General features: G+C 37.7%; 1 protein-coding gene across 5 annotated transcripts in view; it reads right to left on the bottom strand.

Moving 5' to 3' along the window:
* The window catches only part of Ift74 (intraflagellar transport 74), an 86,160-nt gene that overhangs the window by 6,013 nt on the left and 60,150 nt on the right, over positions 1-19,997 (bottom strand). For all 5 annotated transcript variants that reach the window (XM_028870319.2, XM_028870318.2, XM_037202710.1 and 2 more), the window contains 5 exons: positions 10,873-10,926; positions 9,283-9,380; positions 8,482-8,608; positions 3,161-3,324; positions 1,992-2,117 (listed from right to left, as the gene is read on the bottom strand). In XM_028870319.2, the coding sequence (XP_028726152.1) occupies positions 1,992-2,117; positions 3,161-3,324; positions 8,482-8,608; positions 9,283-9,380; positions 10,873-10,926 (569 nt within the window). The remainder of the gene's footprint in view (positions 1-1,991; positions 2,118-3,160; positions 3,325-8,481; positions 8,609-9,282; positions 9,381-10,872; positions 10,927-19,997) is intronic.

Below are 19,997 nucleotides of genomic sequence, written 5' to 3'. Positions count from 1 at the left end.
AAACAGGAAAGACCATTGGGTATTGACCCAGGTCCTCCTGAAGCTATCCTGTGTTTCTGTCTTTCTCCTCTTCACTATCTTCCTATCTAATATTTTCTTATCCCTCTCTCCTCCTCTACGAACCCTTGAAAAGGTAGGAGCTAGCCTCCCACAATAGTATTATTAGAACAGTTTAAGACTAGAAATTACCTAAATGTCCAATAAGAGATTGGTTCTGTAACCTATGCTTTATCATGTAGTAGTATATTATATACGATCTCCAAACACACAGTGACATGCATACACACATACACATACAAAGTAGCTGGACAGATAGACAAACAGATGCCAGTTGCACTCTGAGTTTAGTGCTGTTCTCAGCCTTTATCAGAAAGGCTTCTTTTTGCACTGGGGCTGCAGTTAATGCAAAGATTTACAAATAGACAAAGAAAGGAGCATAAGTGACTGGAGCATGCTCAGCCCTAAGAGGACATCTATATCACAAGCCTCAATCCATCCCCCTCAGGGCTCAGGGAATATTGTGGAAAGAGTGGAAAGAATGTAAATGCAGAGGAGCTATAAGAGGAGGCGTAAAGATTTTAAGAGCCAGTGGGGATGAAAGACACCAAGGCAACAGTATCATCCAGATATAACAGGACCAATGCTAATATGAACTCACAGAGACTGTGGCAGCATGTACCGGATCTGCACAGGTTCAAAACAGATGAAGTCTCAGCACAGAGAGAGAAAGTAGACATGAGGCCCCATTCCTGACCCAGAAGTTATTTCCAAATGTCAACAGCTTGCCAAGGAAAAATTAGTTTTTTTCCAAAACAATCTTGCTGGGTATACAAACCACACTTAATGGCAGGTCCAAAGTAGATGGTCCAAACTAAACAAACTCAATATTTTTGGAGAGTTTTTGTCTCATAATGCTTTATTTGGATATTTTCTATCTTATTGGTCTTTTGCTTATATATAACAGTTTCCAATTTTGTGATCTATGGGTTGTGTGTGTGTGTGTGTGCATGCACACGTGTGCATTCAAGTATGTGTTTCCCATGCTTTTTCTTTGTTTTTTTTTTCATGTTTTTTTAAAATTCTGGTTTGTTTGTTTGTTTGTTTGACTTGCCTGCTTGTTTTCTAAACAGAAAGAAAAAGAAGGTGCAGAATTGAGTGAGTGGGGAAGTAGCAGGGATCTGGGAGGAGATGATGGGAAATCATAATCAGAATTTATTGTATAAAAAAAATTTATCTTCAATAAAAAAAAAAAAGTTGCCCATGCTGTAGTAAATGACACCCACAACACCCGACACAAGCAATCTTAAGGTCAGTGTGTATAAAAACACACCAAAGTAGGACAGGGACTGTTAGGGAGAAGGGTTTCAGCAGGGCAGGAGGAAGAGTAGGTGTGTGTAAGCTTCAGACAGACATGTATGAAAGTATCAAAGAATACAAATAAATGGAAACAACAACAAACGGTCCCAGCTAAACACACAGGAAATGTGTGTATATACATATATGTGTATACACATAAAAGTGTGTACGTAGGTGCCTTGTACATGTGTTTTACTCATTTCTTTCTTTTTTTTTTTTTTTGGTTTTTCAAGACAGGGTTTCTCTGTGTAGCTTTGCGCCTTTCCTGGAACTCACTTGGTAGCCCAGGCTGGCCTCGAACTCACAGAGATCCGCTTGGCTCTGCCTCCCAAGTGCTGGGATTAAAGGCGTGCGCCACCTAAAGCACTCACCCAGAGTGATGTAATGGCCATGCCCTGGAGAGCACATGTTGTAAAACTGGCCTTTCATACAGACTTACTGAAGGAATAAGGCAGAAATTAATTCATACTAAAGAGAGAATAGTACAGAATCTCACTGTTTCAAAGTTAAAAAAAAAAAATCTAGAAGGCTTATAAGGCAGGTCTAAAACCAAAATGAAACAAGAACAGGAGCAAAGCAGTGTGGAATGAAAACACAGACTAAGAACAAGACAGAACAGCTTGGAGTGTTCTCACCTGAGCATGCGTCTCATTTTCCTGTAGTTGTGTTTTCAGTGTCTCATAATCTGTTGTCAGCTTCTCCATGGTCTTCTTAAAGGCATTTCTGTGGGTTGATAATACTGTTCTTTCTTGATGCAATTTCTAGAGAGATCCAAATAGTAACACATAGAAGCTATAGCAAATGTCTAGAAAGCCAACATAAAAATTACATTTGGAACTGGGCAGTGGTGGCGCACACCTTTAATCCCAGCACTCAGGAGGCAGAGGCAGGCGGATCTCTGTGAGTTTGAAGCCAGCCTGGTCTACAAAGTGAGTTCCAGGACAGGCTCCAAAGATACACAGAGAAACTCTGTCTTAAAAATAAATAAATAAATAAAATTAAATAAAAATAAAATAAAAAAACCAACAAAAAAAAAATCACATTTGGCTTAGAAATGTAGTGGTTTATTCTGTAAAATTCCACCAGTTATAATTACTTTAAGACTTATTTACAAAAATACCTTTTGAATAATAAGCTACGTGAATAGTAACTGCATTAGTAACTCAATAAATGCTTTCATATCTATCCTGACCCCCAAAGATTTACTTTAAATTAAGGCAAATGGCAATGAAGAGACACTGATGAGTCTAAAGTGGAGACCTATAATCCAAATATAGTCCAAATCTGCACTCAGCAAAGGTCATAGGTTGGTACGCTCTGTAGTAGGGAGCAACTTATACTTTGTTTTTTAATTTTTACCTTCTTTTAAAACCTCTAGGTTTCTCTAGATTACGATACATATAACAAATTTTATTACTTCTTCTTAGTTTGTATGTCAAATAATATATTAAAAGTAGTAAATCCTATAAAGCACATATGAATTAATGTCAATCCAGAAAAACCGCTAGGGGCTGGATCTGAAGCTCACTTGGTAGAGTGCTTACCTAGCATGAGAGGCCCTGGTTTTTGTCCCAAGTAAACCATGCATAGTAGCACACTCTTATAATCCTCGGATTTAGAGAAGAGGCAGAAAGATCAGAAAGTTCAAGGCCACCATTACTACAGAGCACATTTGAGGCCTACCTGAGATACTTGAGAGTCTGTCTTAAGTAAAAAAGAAAGGGGAGGGAGGAGAAAGAAAGAAAAGAAGGAAAAGAAGACATTATTTGGGTGATAATCTTCAAAGATTCTGTGGAGCATCTACCTTCTTCTTTTCTTCAGCTGATGATTTTAACGCTGCCAGGTCACTGTATGTCTCCAGGTCAGCAGTCATTTGCTTAATTTTGCTTTTCAGAGACTGTTGCTCCTCTGTCATCTTACTTTCCAGAAGTTCCATTTTCTGTAGATCCAGCTGCAGGCGCTGACTGTCTGAAGCATAAGAATTTAAGGTAATAATGAAAATCTACTCCTTTTACATGACTAGCCTTAGGATTTTAGAGCTTCTGGGCACATTTTTAGTCACCTGACAAATACACAATTTTACAGCCTCTGTTTCTTGTAAGGGCATTTTATTTAATATATATTCATGAGTGTTAATAATTAATTCACAGCAAACAGCACTACACCTTATTTATGAACGGTGCAAATTTAATGTACATTTTCTTAAGGTATGTAATAAACTACTTTTCCTTAGAAACACACGAGACATCACATTAGCACTTTGAATGCAGAACATTTTAAGCAGCATGATTAGGGAGAGGGAGAGGGAGGGAACAGAAGGGACAGGGAGAGGGCATGGTACTAAATACCTAGGAAAATACTTCTCTTTTGCAATGCAACTGAACGATTGAGAAGATCCGGGCTCCAAAGAAAGTAATGTATAACTTTAGAGACAAGAAGCCATGGCAGCCCAGAACAAGAACAAATTCAGTATAATGGAATTTAAATTTCACTAAGTACTCATTTTAAATGATTATGAGTAAGAAAAAGAGTGCTTTAAAAAGTCACTGATTAGCCGGGCGGTGGTGGCGCACGCCTTTAATCCCAGCACTCGGGAGGCAGAGCCAGGCAGATCTCTGTGAGTTCGAGGTCAACCTGGGCTACCATGTGAGTTCCAGGAAAGGCGCAAAGCTACACAGAGAAACCCTGTCTCGAAAAACAAAAAACAAAACAAAACAAAAAAAAAGTCACTGATTTTAAAAGGGGGTGTGTGGGATATGGAGATGCTCAGTGGGCAAAGTGCTTACAGCCTAAGAATGGGGACCAGAGTCTGGATCCCCCAGACCCACAAAAATGGTGGGCAGGCATGGCAGCTGCCTCTAACCCCAGCACTCACAAGGCTGAGAGACAGGGAACCCCAAAACAAACTGGCTACCTGGATGAGCCACAACTGGCAAGTTCGGGTTTATTGAGAGACTTTGTCTCAATAAAGTGGAAAGTGAATGAGGGGGATCCCTACCATCAGCTTTGGGCCTCTCTATGTACACACATGCACCCACACATACAAACACACAGCAGTCACTTTTAAAAGGGGTTGTTACACAGCCAAATATTTTGAAATTGGCATAATTAAGCTAGTACTCCTTGAATGTTTCCTTATCCCCTTCAGAGTTTTAAACTTAACTATATTGAAATATAAATATATATATAAATATATATATATGTACAACAAGATTTAAATGTTATTACAGTTTCAATTTCAAGCTAGGCGCATACTTGTTATCATGGCATCCAGAGGCTGAGGCAGGAGGACTCTGAGTTCAAGACCAGCCTAGGCAACATAATAAGACTATCTCAGAATTCCAAAACCATAAAAGCCTTAATTTGGAGTCATATCTTAGCTAAGGTTACAAACAGTTACAATGAAAATAAAATGCTGAACGAGTTACCAAGGCTTATTGTAGGACTTTAACAGTATAGAGAGGAAATGCGCTAACTGAAGCAAGCAGTTGTACAAACTGAACTGAAATACAGTTTGAATACCTACTCAGGAAATACATTTAAGAACTATACAAACTGAGAAAAGGAGCAAATGTTTGGTTGGTACAGCGTAAAGTTTATCTCCCTTTTGCATCAGGTCCCTATGAACAGCTGAAAGCTTCTGCAAGGGAAGAGACAGGAAGAGGAAGCAGTCTAGTTCCTTCTGATATGCTATGAAGTTGCAGAGTTTACCAACCAGCGTGTACTGAGCAGCAAAATCTCAGGAGGAGCCACTTTGACCTGGGGATGTTTCTGAAATATTCTGCCATCAGCACATCTGTTTACTCCCCAGAGTTTCCTTTCTAAAAGTATAAATAAAAATCACTGCGATCAAGAGTGCTTGCCTCTGCCCTGCAGTGTAAGTGCTTCTCAGGCTGTTGGTACTATTAATCCCCATAGGAACCTTTTGTTGGCTTGTTTTTCCTTTTACTCAATCACAGTCGTCTTTCACCCTTTCTCTAAGAAGCAATGCTGTCCCGTAAGAGTAAGAGTACTCCATTAAGGGGGGGGGGGGGGGGGAGGCGTAGGGGGGAGCCACGTGGGTTCCAGTAATAATCTCAAAGACAGAAAGGGAGGCAATTCACAGAAGGGCACTATTAACATACATTATCTCAGAACAGTTAAGAAGATTATCATAAACCTCTGGTGATTTTCAGATAAAAGAAAATTCTTAAGTGTGGGCAATGATATAAAGAAAAGAAGGAAGGCTTAAACAAACAAACAAAAGAAATAGTAGAAGAAATAAATTACAACATAAAAATTCAAATCTTACTAAAGAAAATTTTCAGAAAAAAAAAAAAACTTGACCATGGTGACAGACTGTATTTTTCATCTCTATTAAAGTCAGTTCTCATTCTTTTCCAACTGCACATCTGAAGAAAGCAGTGACTAGTTTTCAAAGGAAATGTAAACACAAAGCATAAAGGTTGGTAAAAATGCAGTCCTAATCACTGACTTTGTTTCCTGGGATTTATATTTGCCTTTAAGAAACGTTTTTCACTGTCTGTTGCACTGAGATAACTTAAAGGAGGAAAAAGCTTGTTGAGTTAATATCAACCTTAGATAAGTAACTGTATAGATGAATTAATGCAATTTCTTAGTTTATAGAGAAGAATACAAGTTTTAAAATACTCAAATTAGCCCAAGAACCTAAAATTAAGAGAGAAGCAATCTAAATATTGATGAGTGGATAAAGTGCAACACATATATGTGCAATGAAATATTACTCAGCAACCATACAAAAAGGAAATTCTGTCCTATGATACAACATGGAGGAAACTTGAGTCTACTATGCTAAGCAAAGCAAGCCAGTCACAACCCAACACATGACTGCACATATACGAGGCACTCTTAAGAGGCAAATTCACAGAAACAGAAGTAGAATTGTGACTGCCATGAGTTAGAACAGAGGGAACAGGGGGTTGTTCAATGATAAAATTTCAGTTTCACAAGATGAAACAGTTCTGGAGCTCTACTGTATAATATTGAGCATACAGTAAACACTACCAGACTGTACACATGTAAAAGTGGTTCAGATGGATCATCAAGAAAATAAACAGCAAACACTGCTGGAGGAAATGTAAACCATTGAAGATAGGACAAAAATCAGTGTGGAGGCTCCTCAAAAAACTAAAATGATACTGAAGGACTTTGAGTCAACAATCACAGAGGTACTTGCACATCCATGTTTATTGCTGTACCATTTCTAATAACAAAGCACTAGAACCAGCCTGGTGTCCATCAACAGGTGAAGAAATATAGAAAATGTAGTACATATACACAATGGAATTGTAATTAGCCATCAAGAATGAGATCATACATCTGCAGGAAAATTGGTGCTACTAGAGATAATTATGTTGCACAAAATAAGCTAGATTCAGAAAGACAAATACCACGTTTGCTTTCATGAATGCTAAACTTAAATTTGTGTGTGTGCATATATGTTGTATTAGTATAAAGGGAACCATGGCAAGGGAGGAAGAGGTGAGGGGATGGGAAAGGAAGAGGGGAAAATGGAAGTGGAGGGAGGAAGGGTACCAACGAAGTGGGACAGAGGACATGAGAGATTCGTAAAAACCAAGCACAATGGCAAACATGCACACATGTATGAACACACCACTGTGACACTCATTTACTTTATATACAAACCTAAAAAATGAAGTGAACAGCAGCTAAGATACTAAGTTTGGTGTATTCTTAACATGCTAAAAAAATAAAACGTAATTGCAGATGTAAGTCAACATTGGAATGTACCTCTTCTAGTTCTTTGGCATGTAATTCACCAGAACTAGTAATCCTATGGCAAACAAACTACACAAATCTAGGTACAAAATATTTTTTAAACATAGAATAACAGAAATTGTCTATTTTTAGTGTAACTTTTAATTGATTAGCATCATATTATCATCATTAATAATTTTAAGAGCAGGAAAAGGTGACTGAGGCAGTATGCATTATAGGCCCATAATTCCCTATCTAACTCCAAGGCAACCATGCTTTCAAACATAGATTTCTTTGGATGTTAGAACACTAACATAATACATACACTAACTGTGTAACTCCCACAGCAAGATCTGAGACAGTACTGGGCTATCAAGTACATGAATATTTCTACAATAAAAAGCATAAATAGTCAGTTCAAGTCAGAGTAAGTTTTATTGCCAACAACATTTTAGATTTTGGGATTCCCCATAAAGTATAGTTATTCCATTTCTAGTATACTTAAACATTGTGTGTGCATATATGCATATGTACTGGGCATGGATGTGTGTGCACATACATGTGGAAGCCAGATATTGACCATGGTTATCCTCCTCAGTCACTCTCCACTTTATTTTGAGACAGGGTTTCTCACTGAACCTGGAGCTGTACAATTTGGCAAGGCTAGCTGGCTTGTCGGTAACTCCAGAGAACTGCTTGTCTCTACCACCTCAGCATTGAGATTACATACATGTCACCATGCCCAACTTCAGAGTGAGCAGTAGGGATCCAAACTCAGGTTCCCCTTGCTTGTAAGCACTTTATTGATTTAACCATCTCCCCAGCTTTGATCCTTAAATACACAAATAATCAAACATTAAGTCTTCATTTTCTCTAAACTCATTACCTGCCAGCGTATATCCAAACAGACAAAAACACCTAATTCAGTCCCCACACTATAATAAACTCAGAATCTGCCAGTACAGAAACTCAAGATTCTATATGAATTTTTTATAACTTTATTCTTTGTATCTGATCTCGACATATGCCACTTAACACATAAAGTTTTTTGATCACTTAAAATAGGTTTAATCTAAATTCAAATATTGTAGGTCAGCAAGAGAACAGATATCTAGCACCACACACACATACATACACAGAATGGTACATCAAAGCCTTCAGAAGCTGGCAATAGTCTATATTCAGTAAATACTCTTAAATGAATGAGACTATGCCAATGTCCTACTAGTAAGTTCCATGAGTAATAGCACAGAGAATTCTCAGATTGCATTTAGATCCTTCCTTATGGGAGTTTCAAAAGAACTCAAAAAGAAAGAAGATGAGTTTTGAAGTTCCAATTTGCTATACAAAAAATAGAGAATATGAACTCTTAGCTACTGTTCTTACCTGAGGTCAAATTCCTAGCTGTTGTCTGTGACTTCTGCATTTCGGTTGATTTAAAGCTGAGGTCATCCTGCATCATCTTTAGCTCTTGGTTAGTGATGGAGGATATTTGTTTCATACGATTTATGTTCTACATATGCAGAGAAATAAACAAAAGATTTAGCTTTCCTATAAAACTATCAAAACCACAGGGATGAGATGCTTTGAATATTATTTTTAAATATATATTCAATTTTGATGTTTTATAGAATGCAGTAGGGTTCGGTTATGTTTTCACATAAGTTCATAATTTTTTCACTTGCTTTATTAAAGACAAAAAATTAGCTACAGTTTGAAGAACTAAATACAGATTTAATACACTAAAAATATTGAAGAAGGGTCATATATTTTCCTCCTTTAGCATGATACATATTAAATCCTCAATTTCTGAACTTTGGTATTCATTGGGTATGTCATAAGAAAATACTTACAATACAAATTACAGTGTAAAACACATTAACATCTTCTAAAACGTCTAGGTTTTGGAATTTTCTTAGTAAATTCAGATAAATTAGCAATGGAAGGGAATTTTAAAATTTATTCAATTCACAGTTCATGTACTGCTTAACACCTATCATGTACATGCCATCCCTTCCCACATTACCCTAATTAGCTAAGATTTGGCTACAGAGATAAACACTAGTAGCCTGAAGACACAAGCGAATTTAAAGGAAAGCGTTCAGTGGGCAGATGTACTGGAGACACTTCCCCTTTCTGTGTTGTTACTGGAAAGTTAGAAGCCTGAGCTAGGCACCCAGCACTTACCCGACTGCAGTGCTCTAAGAGAGCAACGATGCTGGCTTCTATCTGTGCCTTCCGTTCCTGTTCCTGATTCTTGGTCTCCTCAAAAGTCTCTATGAAAGCTGCCGGTTGGGAACATGGGAGATAATACAGACTACTGCTGACAGACTTAGCACTAAATAAACTCAGAGTTTTAGAACTTCACACTATCTTCCAGAAATTCCAAGTAAACAGAAATTTTAAACTATTAACTACATACTTTCCAATATTTAAAGACTGTTGTGACTTTGATATAAGTAAACTAGAAAGTTATACAGGCTCAAAAGAAATAGCTGATACCTCAAAAATCAGAAAGCCGGGTGGTGGTGGCGCATGCCTTTAATCCCAGCACTTGGGAGGCAGAGGCAGGCAGATCTTTGTGAGTTTGAGGCCAGCCTGGTCTACCTAGCGAGTTCTAGGAAAGGCACAAAGCTACACAGAGAAACCCTGTCTTGAAAAACCAAAAAAAAAAAAAAAAAATCAGAAAAACTTCATTTTTATATATGACTTCCTTGATACAGCTATCATTATTAACATTTATAGTTGGCCACTGGCTTTATTTCTGAAATTAATATTACTAAATACCTATTTCATCTGAAAGTACCTTTTCATTAAATTAATCAAATATTGGCTTAATCACAAATTCTATCATTTATTCAGATTACTAATAAATATTTGAAGAAATTATCCATTTGTCAAATCTAGAACTCATACATAGTTTTGCTTTGCTCTAATTTGAATTTCTTCAATTATTCCTATGGAACTTCCAAAATTAAAAATAAGTAGTTAAAATTTTACTATTAGAGCTGGGCAGTGGTGACACATGCCTTTAATCCCACAACTTGGGTGGTAGAGGCAGGCAGATCTCTATGAGTTCGAGGCCAGCCTGGTCTACAGAATGAGTTCCAGGACAGCCAGAGCTACACACAGAGAAACCTTGCCTTAAAAAGCAAAAAAAAAAAAAAAAAAAAAAAAAAAAAAAAAATTACTATTAGTAAGATAATAACATAAACATTGAATGCATTCTCTAATGTATTTCCATTATAATTTTTCTACTTATTCGTTTTGGGAGCTCAATGCTATAGTATATATTTTAAAAATTTTAAAAACCATATTTTATGTATAGCAATCCAATTTGCATGCTTAATGACACTATAATAGATAATTATTTGATGAAGGTTTTAAATGGAAAAAAAAAAAGGAAAAATTCCAGGTTATAGAACCCATCCACTCAGAACCAACCTTTTTTTTCTTAATAAATCTTTTCTTTTTTTTTTCCAAAGACTTTTATTTATTTATTATGCATACAGTGTTTCTGCCTGCATGTATGTCTGCATGCCAGAAGAGGGCACTAGATCTCATTACAGATGGTTTATGAGCTACCATGTGGTTGTTGGGAATTGGACTCAAGACCTCTGGAAGAACACCCAGTGTTCTTAACCTCTGAGCCATCTCTCTAGCACCAAATTTTTTTTCTAAAAAATCACTTTTTCTAAGTGGGTCAATGTGGCAAATGTGTTCAGTGCCTAGTACAAATAAATAGTAATCTATGAATTATATAGGATCATCACTTACCATCCATATTTTCCTCCCTTTTTTTAAGCTCCTTGTATTTTTGATTCATTTCACCTATAAGAAATGCAAAATATTAATTTTTAAAATTCTAATCATTATATTCTAAATTTGAAGTATTTCTTGGGTTCTCTTTATGCCATTAATCACTGAATATTTGATAGTCAAGGTCTAATTGAATTTTAATTTGGAGAAAATTGGTTATATTGTTTATATTTTGTTAGAAAGTCTTTTAAAGCAGCTAATTGTGCCTTTACAATCAGAAAAAAAAAAAACACAATCTCTTGACTGGAACAAACTTACAGGCTTCCCATTCCAAATTTGAAGCTGTTCAGCCTATACATGAGCACTACTGGTGACAGGAAAGTTCCTATGCCATCTTTGAGTAGTCTGCAGCAAGCAGGAGAGCAGTATTTCTTACCTCACAGAGCTTAGCATCTAGAAATTTAACATGTTAAATACTGTCATATGATAAAAGATACTATAGAAATATATAACTAAGTTAATTCAGGTACTGCGGAAAATCCCTACATAATATTCATGCTACACTATAAAGAATGAATAGGAGTTACTTGGTCAGATATGCAAAAATCAATGTCAAAAAATGTGACCAATACATAAATTTGGAAGTGATGATGACTATGGTAGTGTAACCAGAGGATCAGTGGCCAAACTTGGCTTCTTGGGATACAGACTGTGATCTCAAGTTTGGTAACAACAGCTCAAGGAATTAAGAGCGGCATGGCCAAAGCAGAGATTATGAACTACAAAAGTAACAAAGATGAGAGGCAGACTGTGAATACCTCTAAAAGCTATGTCTCAGAATTCGGGCTTAACTAAAGAGCAATTGTTGAAAAACAATTTTAATTGTGTGTGTGTGTGGGGGGGGTGTCCATTGTGTCCATGAGTGCAGATGCCTGATAAAGCAAAAGGCCTGGAGCTGAATTTACAGATGACTGTTAACCAACCACCCTGGGCACTGGGACTGGAAGTCAGGCCTTCTGCGAAGCAGTATACACTCTTAACCACCGAGCCATCTCTCCAGCCCCTTGCTAAAGAATTTTAAGCAAAAAAGCAAAATGAAAACTACTGAGACATATTTTAGTCCAAAGAACAAAACACTGGAAGTTGTAAGGGCAGTTACATGTCTTGGAAATCTGGGTAGATCAAAGCTGCTTCAAGTATGGTGGTAATTAGGATAGAAGTTAGTGACTTTTATCTCGGGTATCAAGAGCCAGAGTGAATGGATTATGATAAGAGAGAAACTGGAACCAAAGATGACTCTCCAGATTCCACTTAGGCTGCATTGACTGCAAAGGGGAACAGGTTGATGGAGAAGCTGCATACAGAAGCGTTGAACATACTGAGTCTAATGAATATGAAAGTCATGTCTAAAGGGACAAAAATCCAAAGCTAGAAAGGACATCTCTGACACAGCAGTCTCACAAAGGAACCATTAGTAGGGGTGGATTATGTTAATAATGGAGTTTCACTGTAACAAAGACTGAGCTATGGAAGTACAGATCTAGTCTCAGAGTAAGATTGTTGCAACTCCATGTACCTAGGGCATCAAACAGAGAAAGGAGAAATGTGAGCTTGCTTCAAACCAGTTTCTTCAGGGCAGTCAATCGGTCCCTAGCTTCCTGGAAATAACTAAGGAAGCCCAGTGACACCAAAAGGATGGAAAGAATAGCAAGCTGTTCCCAAGGGGATTACCAGTTAAAAGCCGGCACTAGAAAGGACCTTCAGAGACCAGAGCTAAAGGGGTGGAAGCAGGGGAGGATGCCAGTCCAGACACTGAAACTCCAGTAATCTATGTTCTGTATCTTCCTCTCTGGCACAGAAAATCTCACCGATCTGATTTAAGCATTTTTCTTTGAAAAGATTATTCTTTGTCTTCTCGTGGGCTCTTCCTTATTTAAACCTGAGTCTTCTCAATTGATTTGTTTACATGTATATTTTGTGTATATGCACTCATATGTGCCACACACACATGTGAAGGTCATTTTGAAAAAGACTTGTGGGAAGTGTCTCTCTCCTTCTACCATGTGGGATCTGGGATCAAGCTTAGGTTGCCCTGAATGGGGCAAGTGCCTTTATCTTCTGAGCCAACTCTCTAGCCTTGAACTGACTCCCAAAACTGTACTATATAGATGACAATTTCATTTAGTCCTGTGATTTTAACTGTTTCCCAATTTTCATATTCTTTCATCTAATTCCTTACTATATTAGTATTTAGATGTCCTCTGGGAACCTAAAACACAGTATATACATTAAACTTATCAGCAGTTTGCCTCAAAATGTGTATCCCTTTATTTTCTATTATTTTGATTGCCCTTACCATCTACCATCATTTAAGTCAGGAACCTAGGAGTCCTCTCTTCCACACCACATAAACCCACCCTTCTTGTTGCCAATATACTCAATGGGAAGGCACATCTGGCCAACATCTTGATTTACACACCTGGCCAGTGGGATTAGATGAAACAGAGCTTCTGCAAATCTCAGAAGATTCCAAAGCTTCAAAACAAAAATACCTGATCGCTCTTGAGACAGAGACAAGTCAGAACATTAGTGAACTGGTCTATGCTGTAGCTAGAGTTTTTCTGGTCCTGCCTGGCCCATGGTCAGGACAAATCTCTCTCACCCACGAGTCCCACAGCCACTCAGACCCAACCAAGTAAACACACAGAGACTTATATTGCTTACAAACTGTATGGCCGTGGCAGGCTTCTTGCTATCTAGCTCTTCTATCTTAAATTAACTCATTTCTATTACTCTATAAGTTGCCACGTGGCTTGTGGCTTACCAGTATCTTAACATCTCATGGCACAGCTGGCAGCGTCTCTCTGACTCAGCTTTCCATTTCCCAGAATTCTCCTCTCTCCTTGTCTTGCCTATACTTCCCGCCTGGCCACTGGCCAATCAGTGTTTTGTTTATTAACCAATCAGAGCAACACATTTAACATACAGAACATCCCACAGCACTATGCTGTTTTCTCAATAGAAAATTAATATCTGGAGCTGGACAGATGTTTTGGTGGTTAAGATGCTGCTCTTCAGGAAGAACAGATTTCAGTTCCTAGTATTCATTATTGGGTGGCTCACAACTACTTCTAACTCCAGCTCCAGGAGTTTCAGCGCTCTCTTCTGGACTCCATAGGCATTTGCACAGGTGTACACACACACACACACACACACACACACACACACACACACACACACACACACACATGAAATCTTTTAAAAATTAAATTAATGGGGTTAGAGAGATGGCTCAGTGATTAAAGAGCCCTGGCTGCTTTTCCAGAAGATGTTTGATTTCCAGCACCCACATGGCAGCTCACAACTGTCTTGTGACTCAAGTTCCAGGGAATCTAGTGACCTCTTCTGGCCTCCACAAGCACTGCACCCAAATGGTGTACAGGTACAGATGCAGGTAGAACACAGTCCAGACTGTCATTTAATGGCACTACCATTTGGGGAGGATTTGGGGTTTGAGAACTAACACAGTCTAGAACTAACTAAGGCTTAGCTCAGGCTGGACATTTCCCAGAAACCTGTGTTTCTATCTTCCAGGAAGAAGCATTTCCCTTATTTCCCCTTAGCTCTAGTGAATAGGGCCTCTGGTTCCCTATTGGAAATACCTGTGGTATGTATGAAAGCCCATGCTATCCTTCAGACTCCTTTGATCCCTATTAACATGTACTTGTGGTTCATATCAAAGCAACCCGGGCTCTTCTGGTCCCCTAGTTCCCAGGCTGCTCTGGCTTGCATAACTGCCTCCCTGCATCTACTGTCCCTTTATAACATGCAAGGCTTCCCCTACCCTCTCACTTCTCTCTGCTCCCAAGAGGTAGCCATGGCAGCTTTGGACTGCCCCAAACACCTCTAGCTATTCTCTACCACCTGAGAGATAGCCATAAGGCAGTTCCATATTTACAATAAGCCTTTCTTCTTTATACCCACAGAGCAGTCTAGTTCAGTGGTTTCACTGCTCTCTCACTTACAATATCAGCATCCAGATCAATTTCTTTCGGTACCTGGGTTCTCTGAGGCAAACTATCTCCTACTCATCTCACTTCTATTGTTTCTCCTGTGGAATAGCTTCTCTATTACCATTCTGATCTCTACTATGAATAAGTTCTTGTTCATTATCTTTCAAGACTACTACTTCCTAGTCTATATAACCAACTTTTGTTAATGCAAACTATGATTTTAGCTGCTTTTGAGGTGACACCACATTAATTTATACTGAGCTGTTATTTCAGATCCCCTCTAACACTTTCACGCATTTAGTGAGCCATGACAATTTCTCCTATTTCAATTTCAGTTAGCTTGGATATCCTATTAAATTCCATATATTTAGTCTCCCCTCTACCTACTTCTTTCCTGTCAATGTAGCAGTACGCAATAAATTTCTATTTCAAATATTTTTAAATTGCTATGTTAAAATGAGCACATAAAAATTAATGATTTAAACTAACTTTTCACTTTAGGCATCATCCAACTTGCAAAATAGTTTAGATTTTGACAAAGATGTTTGTTTTCAGCTAGAGAAACAACAATACTCCTAAGCTACAAAGTACACTTTAAAATACACAGTAAGAATTGGCAGCTTCTGAGAGGTTAAGGCAGGGGGATTTTGCATATACTAATTACTTCTCTCAGGGCTACACAGAAGTGGTATATATATACATATATGTGTGTGTGTGTGTGTGTGTATGTGTGTGTGTGTGTGTGTGTGTGTGTGTGTGTGTGTGTGTGTGTGTGTGTGTGTGTGTGTGTATAGCTTGCATTAGTGAGGGACAATGTCTACATACTGCTTGATGATATGTAGGAAGGGTACAGTCCATGAGGCAAGGAAGTCATAGCAACTGGTCTCATCAGGTTTACAGTTTATAAGCAAACACAGGTGAATACTAGTGTGTGGCTTGATGTCTCCTTTTTATTCAGTGTAGGTGACACCCCGTGTAATGGCCCCACCCTTAGTTAATGTGGGTCTTCCCGCCTCAACCTAATCCCTCTCAGGCATGCCTAGAAAGCTTGTTGGTTAATATTAACCGTCACAGTGAGTGTCAGACCACGTGGGTTTGGTGAGGCTGCTTCAAAAACAAACAAAACAAAACAAGCAAGTCCAAATTCTCGAAATAGGGAAGTACGAAGTTACGGCTAAAAGCCTCTAAGGAAAGCAAACAACAATGTAGAAGTTCGTACTTTAGATTCCATCTTAGTAGTGGCATGTACCAAATACAACATAAGGGCCTCAGTTATTTTCCAAAACAGTGGTTATCAAACATTAGTATGAATTCAAGTTATTAGGAATTCAAGTTATTAGGAGGGTGGCTAATACACAAAATATCGAGCCCTAGCCTCATGGTTTCAAACTGAAGTCTCAGGTAGGGCCTTGGAATCTGCATTCCTAATCAGTTTCAGATGGTGTTGAGATAACACAACTCTGATGAAAACCAGATAGTATTGCTAAGTCAATGTCCATATTCAATGAGTTGCTCTTCCTTGGAAATATACTGAGGATCCACAGGCTAGTAATGGTAGGTGCCATTTGAACAAATTACAAATAGGAAAACGCTTTCTAGATATGTTTGTGAAAATAACCAAAGTACTCAAGTTTCAGTGTACAAGGTAATGGCATTCATGGTAACAATGCTAACAACTAATATGTAAGCATTTTTTTATTGATACTCTTAGTCATATACACATTCATTTTTTTACCACAAAAATCTTAAGTGGTAAGCACTCATGTTATGCCCCCCCTCCACCCTGTGCCTCTTAAATAAGGTTTTGCTTTTGTAACTCAGGCTGACCTGGAACTGGCCTCAAGCACTATGTAGAAACTGTCCCTCATCAATATAGTTATATATATATATATATATATATATATATATATATATATATATATATGTCTTAGTTTTTGTTAGTTAAAGTGATATACCCATCCCTTGGCAGTTCCATGGTTGGCCTCGAACTCACAATCCTTCTGCCTCAGTCTTCTAAGTGTTTAAATTATAGGCATGTAGTTCCATGAACAACTCTTACTTCCCCTTTAAAGGTGAAGAAAGTGGACCAGTGAGATGGCACTGAGGTTTTATAAAAGCATTTGTCTTGCAAGCTGGATAGTCTGAGTGAAATCCCTAAAATTCATGACAGAAGGAGAAAATCAACTCCTGAGAGTTATCTTCTGATCTCCATACAACCTCATGGCATACACACACCTGAACTCACAACACTTCTCTCCTTGCCCCCCCCCATCACACACACACCAATAATAATAATAAATTGAAATTTTTTTAAAGATGAAAAAAGTGAGGTTGGTTTGGGTGCACCTAAAGAACATGTCTAAGATCAAACAAAGTAGCACTGTATGGACTCAAGTCAAGACATGTTTAGTTGCAGGATTTACAAACATTCTGCCTTAATTTTTTTATTTTACCTGTATACCACTACTAATAAAAGACTCCTAAAACGAGCCTTATGAACTATCTGTATAAGAAGTGTCTTATGCAAGTTAGAGGATAGACAGGGCTACACAGATACCTTACATAAAAAAAAATGTAGTATCCTACTGGCAAAGTAAGTATATTTTGATTCTTCAAAGCTGCATATAAATTATGGAATAAGTTATAAGTAATTATCTCATGTTAGGACAGTGATTTGGAGGCCCTACATACTTCATATGTATGTCTATTATATCTACCACACTGCCATATCAGATATTTATGTCTGTGATAGATTAATAATCATGATATTTATCATGCTATCTAATTCAAATCTGGGGTAATAGTGGATTCTACAAATGAAGGCATAAATTTTAGGAACAATGATCAAACATTCTTCTTGCAAAAGTGTGTGAATGTGACTGTACCTTGTTAACTGTGTATGTTAAGTCTAATCTACATAAACAGATTCTCAGAAAATTAGCCCCACCTTATGGATCTTGATAAAACTGCATATTCAGGCCCTTCGCAATAGTCACAGAAGTTTGGAATAGTCATGGAGTGAGTATATTACTTTAACTAACAAAACCTAGAACATTTATATAGCTTGTATTGGTGAATAACAATGTCCACATAAAACTTCCTAGTTGTAGTAAATGGTTCAATCTTTTGAGAAATTACCACAATTAAAAGTAGTAATTCTAATTTATTCTGGTTAAAATTTCACTTGTTGAAATTTATTCTGTTGATTGCACATGTTGATAAACACGATGTACAAGAATATCTATGGCATCACATTTGTTCTGAGTCAGGGTCTGACTATAGAGCCCTTGTTGTCCACAGACTCACTACATAGAACAGGCTGGCCTTGAACTTGAACTCACCTGCCTCTGCTTCCCAAATACTGAGATTAAAGGCATATGCCATTACGCATTTTTGATAATGAAAAATTAGATATAGCTTTAATGTCAATGTTGAGACAGTGAATACTATACAACCACAAGTGTGATGGCAGCTAATGGTTGTCACAGTGCTTAAGATGCACCAGCATCATTCTTGAGCCTTTAGCTCCTAAGGGTAAATGAAATATGCATCTTCATATAGAATGATGTACATTATATAGTTTTTGTGGTTTGATTATAAAATATCCCCATAAGCTCATCTGTTTGAACATTTGGTCCCCAGATAGCAGCACTGTTTGGGGAGTTGTGGAACCTTTGGGAGGTAAAGCTGTGCTAGAGGGAAGTAAGAGCATTGGGGCAGACCTTGGGGTTTTATAGCCTGATCCTAGTTCATCATGGCTCTCAACTTCCCCTGGGAGGATGAAATGTGATTTCTCTGCTTCCTGACTGCTGGGCTAGCCCCATGCTCCTACTACCCTGATAGACTGTATCTCCTCTCAAACTGTAAAATCAACCCTTTCTTCCTTAGGTTGCTCTTCTCGGGGTATTTTATCACAGCAACAGAAAGGAAACTAATGTAATAGTTAAAAGAAAATACTCAGGCTTAAAAGAACTATATAGTTTTACTTCATTTAAAAATGTTTATAAATTTAGAACAAATCTAATTAAAGACTAAACATAAACAATGATTACCTCTGAAGACTTAGATGAGTTTGAAAAGACAACTTTTTACTACATATGCTTTTTTATTGTTTGAATTCATTACAGCAAATATATATCTGATAGATATATCAAGGTCTCACTACATTGCTCAGGTTCCCCTCTGACTCCTGATCTCAAGTTATCCTCTAGCCTAGCTTCTTTTGACCTAGCCTTCTGAGAAGCTGAGACCACAGGAGCAAACCCAGCGTGGGCACTGTTTTGTTTCTGACAGGGTTTCACTTTGTAGCATGTCCTTTGAACCTGAAATCTTGAATCCCCCTCACAACTGTTATGATTAGAGAAGTTTGCTACCATATTATGATAAAAATAATAATAATTTTAAGAGCAGAAAACAATGACTGAGGCAAACTGAAAAGTCAATGAAAATGTATGAGAATGGTCATCTGCAATCAAACACACAAACACACACCTACAAAACACTAAAAAACAGAAAAATGAAGCACACTTAAGGTGATGAACTCTTAAAGATTCTAAGTCAATTTTCTAATTAGGGACTTCAATAAAGACAGTAGCTTGCACACATACTTCTGTCCTGGAACTCACTCTGTAGACCAGGCTGGCCTCCCACTCAGATGTGCCTGCCTCCTGAGTGCTGGGATTAAAAAAGTGCACCACTAAAGCCAGCTAAACACCCATTTCCAATAATTACTCTTCTCCAAACCCTCTTAAAGCTACAATAAAAAGCTGCTTTTTTGTTAGTTTGCTTTTTAAAGTATAAACTCCCAAGAATGGGGAATAGGAAAGAAAGCAGTAGGAATAAAAATTTGGAAAACAGAAACAGATGGACAACTGGTAACTAATTTAGCAGAACTGAAAAACCTTCAGCCTAAGCTAGCAATGGGTAAAGCTGAAAACCACATGATTTCAAAAACCCCCAGCAATTCTGCACAGAAGGGTACTTACTTGTCTTCAGCACCTATCCCACAAAAGGTTTGGGCATGCATTAATAATGGAAATACTGTTATTATCAGAATTTATTTAACATAAAGGAGTAAAGAGAAAAACAAAGGTCTGGCTTGAGGTTAAATGAACCAAGAAATGTTACAGT

The sequence above is a fragment of the Peromyscus leucopus genome, chromosome 2 (genome assembly GCF_004664715.2).
Source record: "Peromyscus leucopus breed LL Stock chromosome 2, UCI_PerLeu_2.1, whole genome shotgun sequence".
Lineage (NCBI taxonomy): Eukaryota > Metazoa > Chordata > Mammalia > Rodentia > Cricetidae > Peromyscus > Peromyscus leucopus.
Note: the sequence above shows the minus strand (reverse complement) of the source record. Positions and strands in the feature narration are given on the sequence as shown.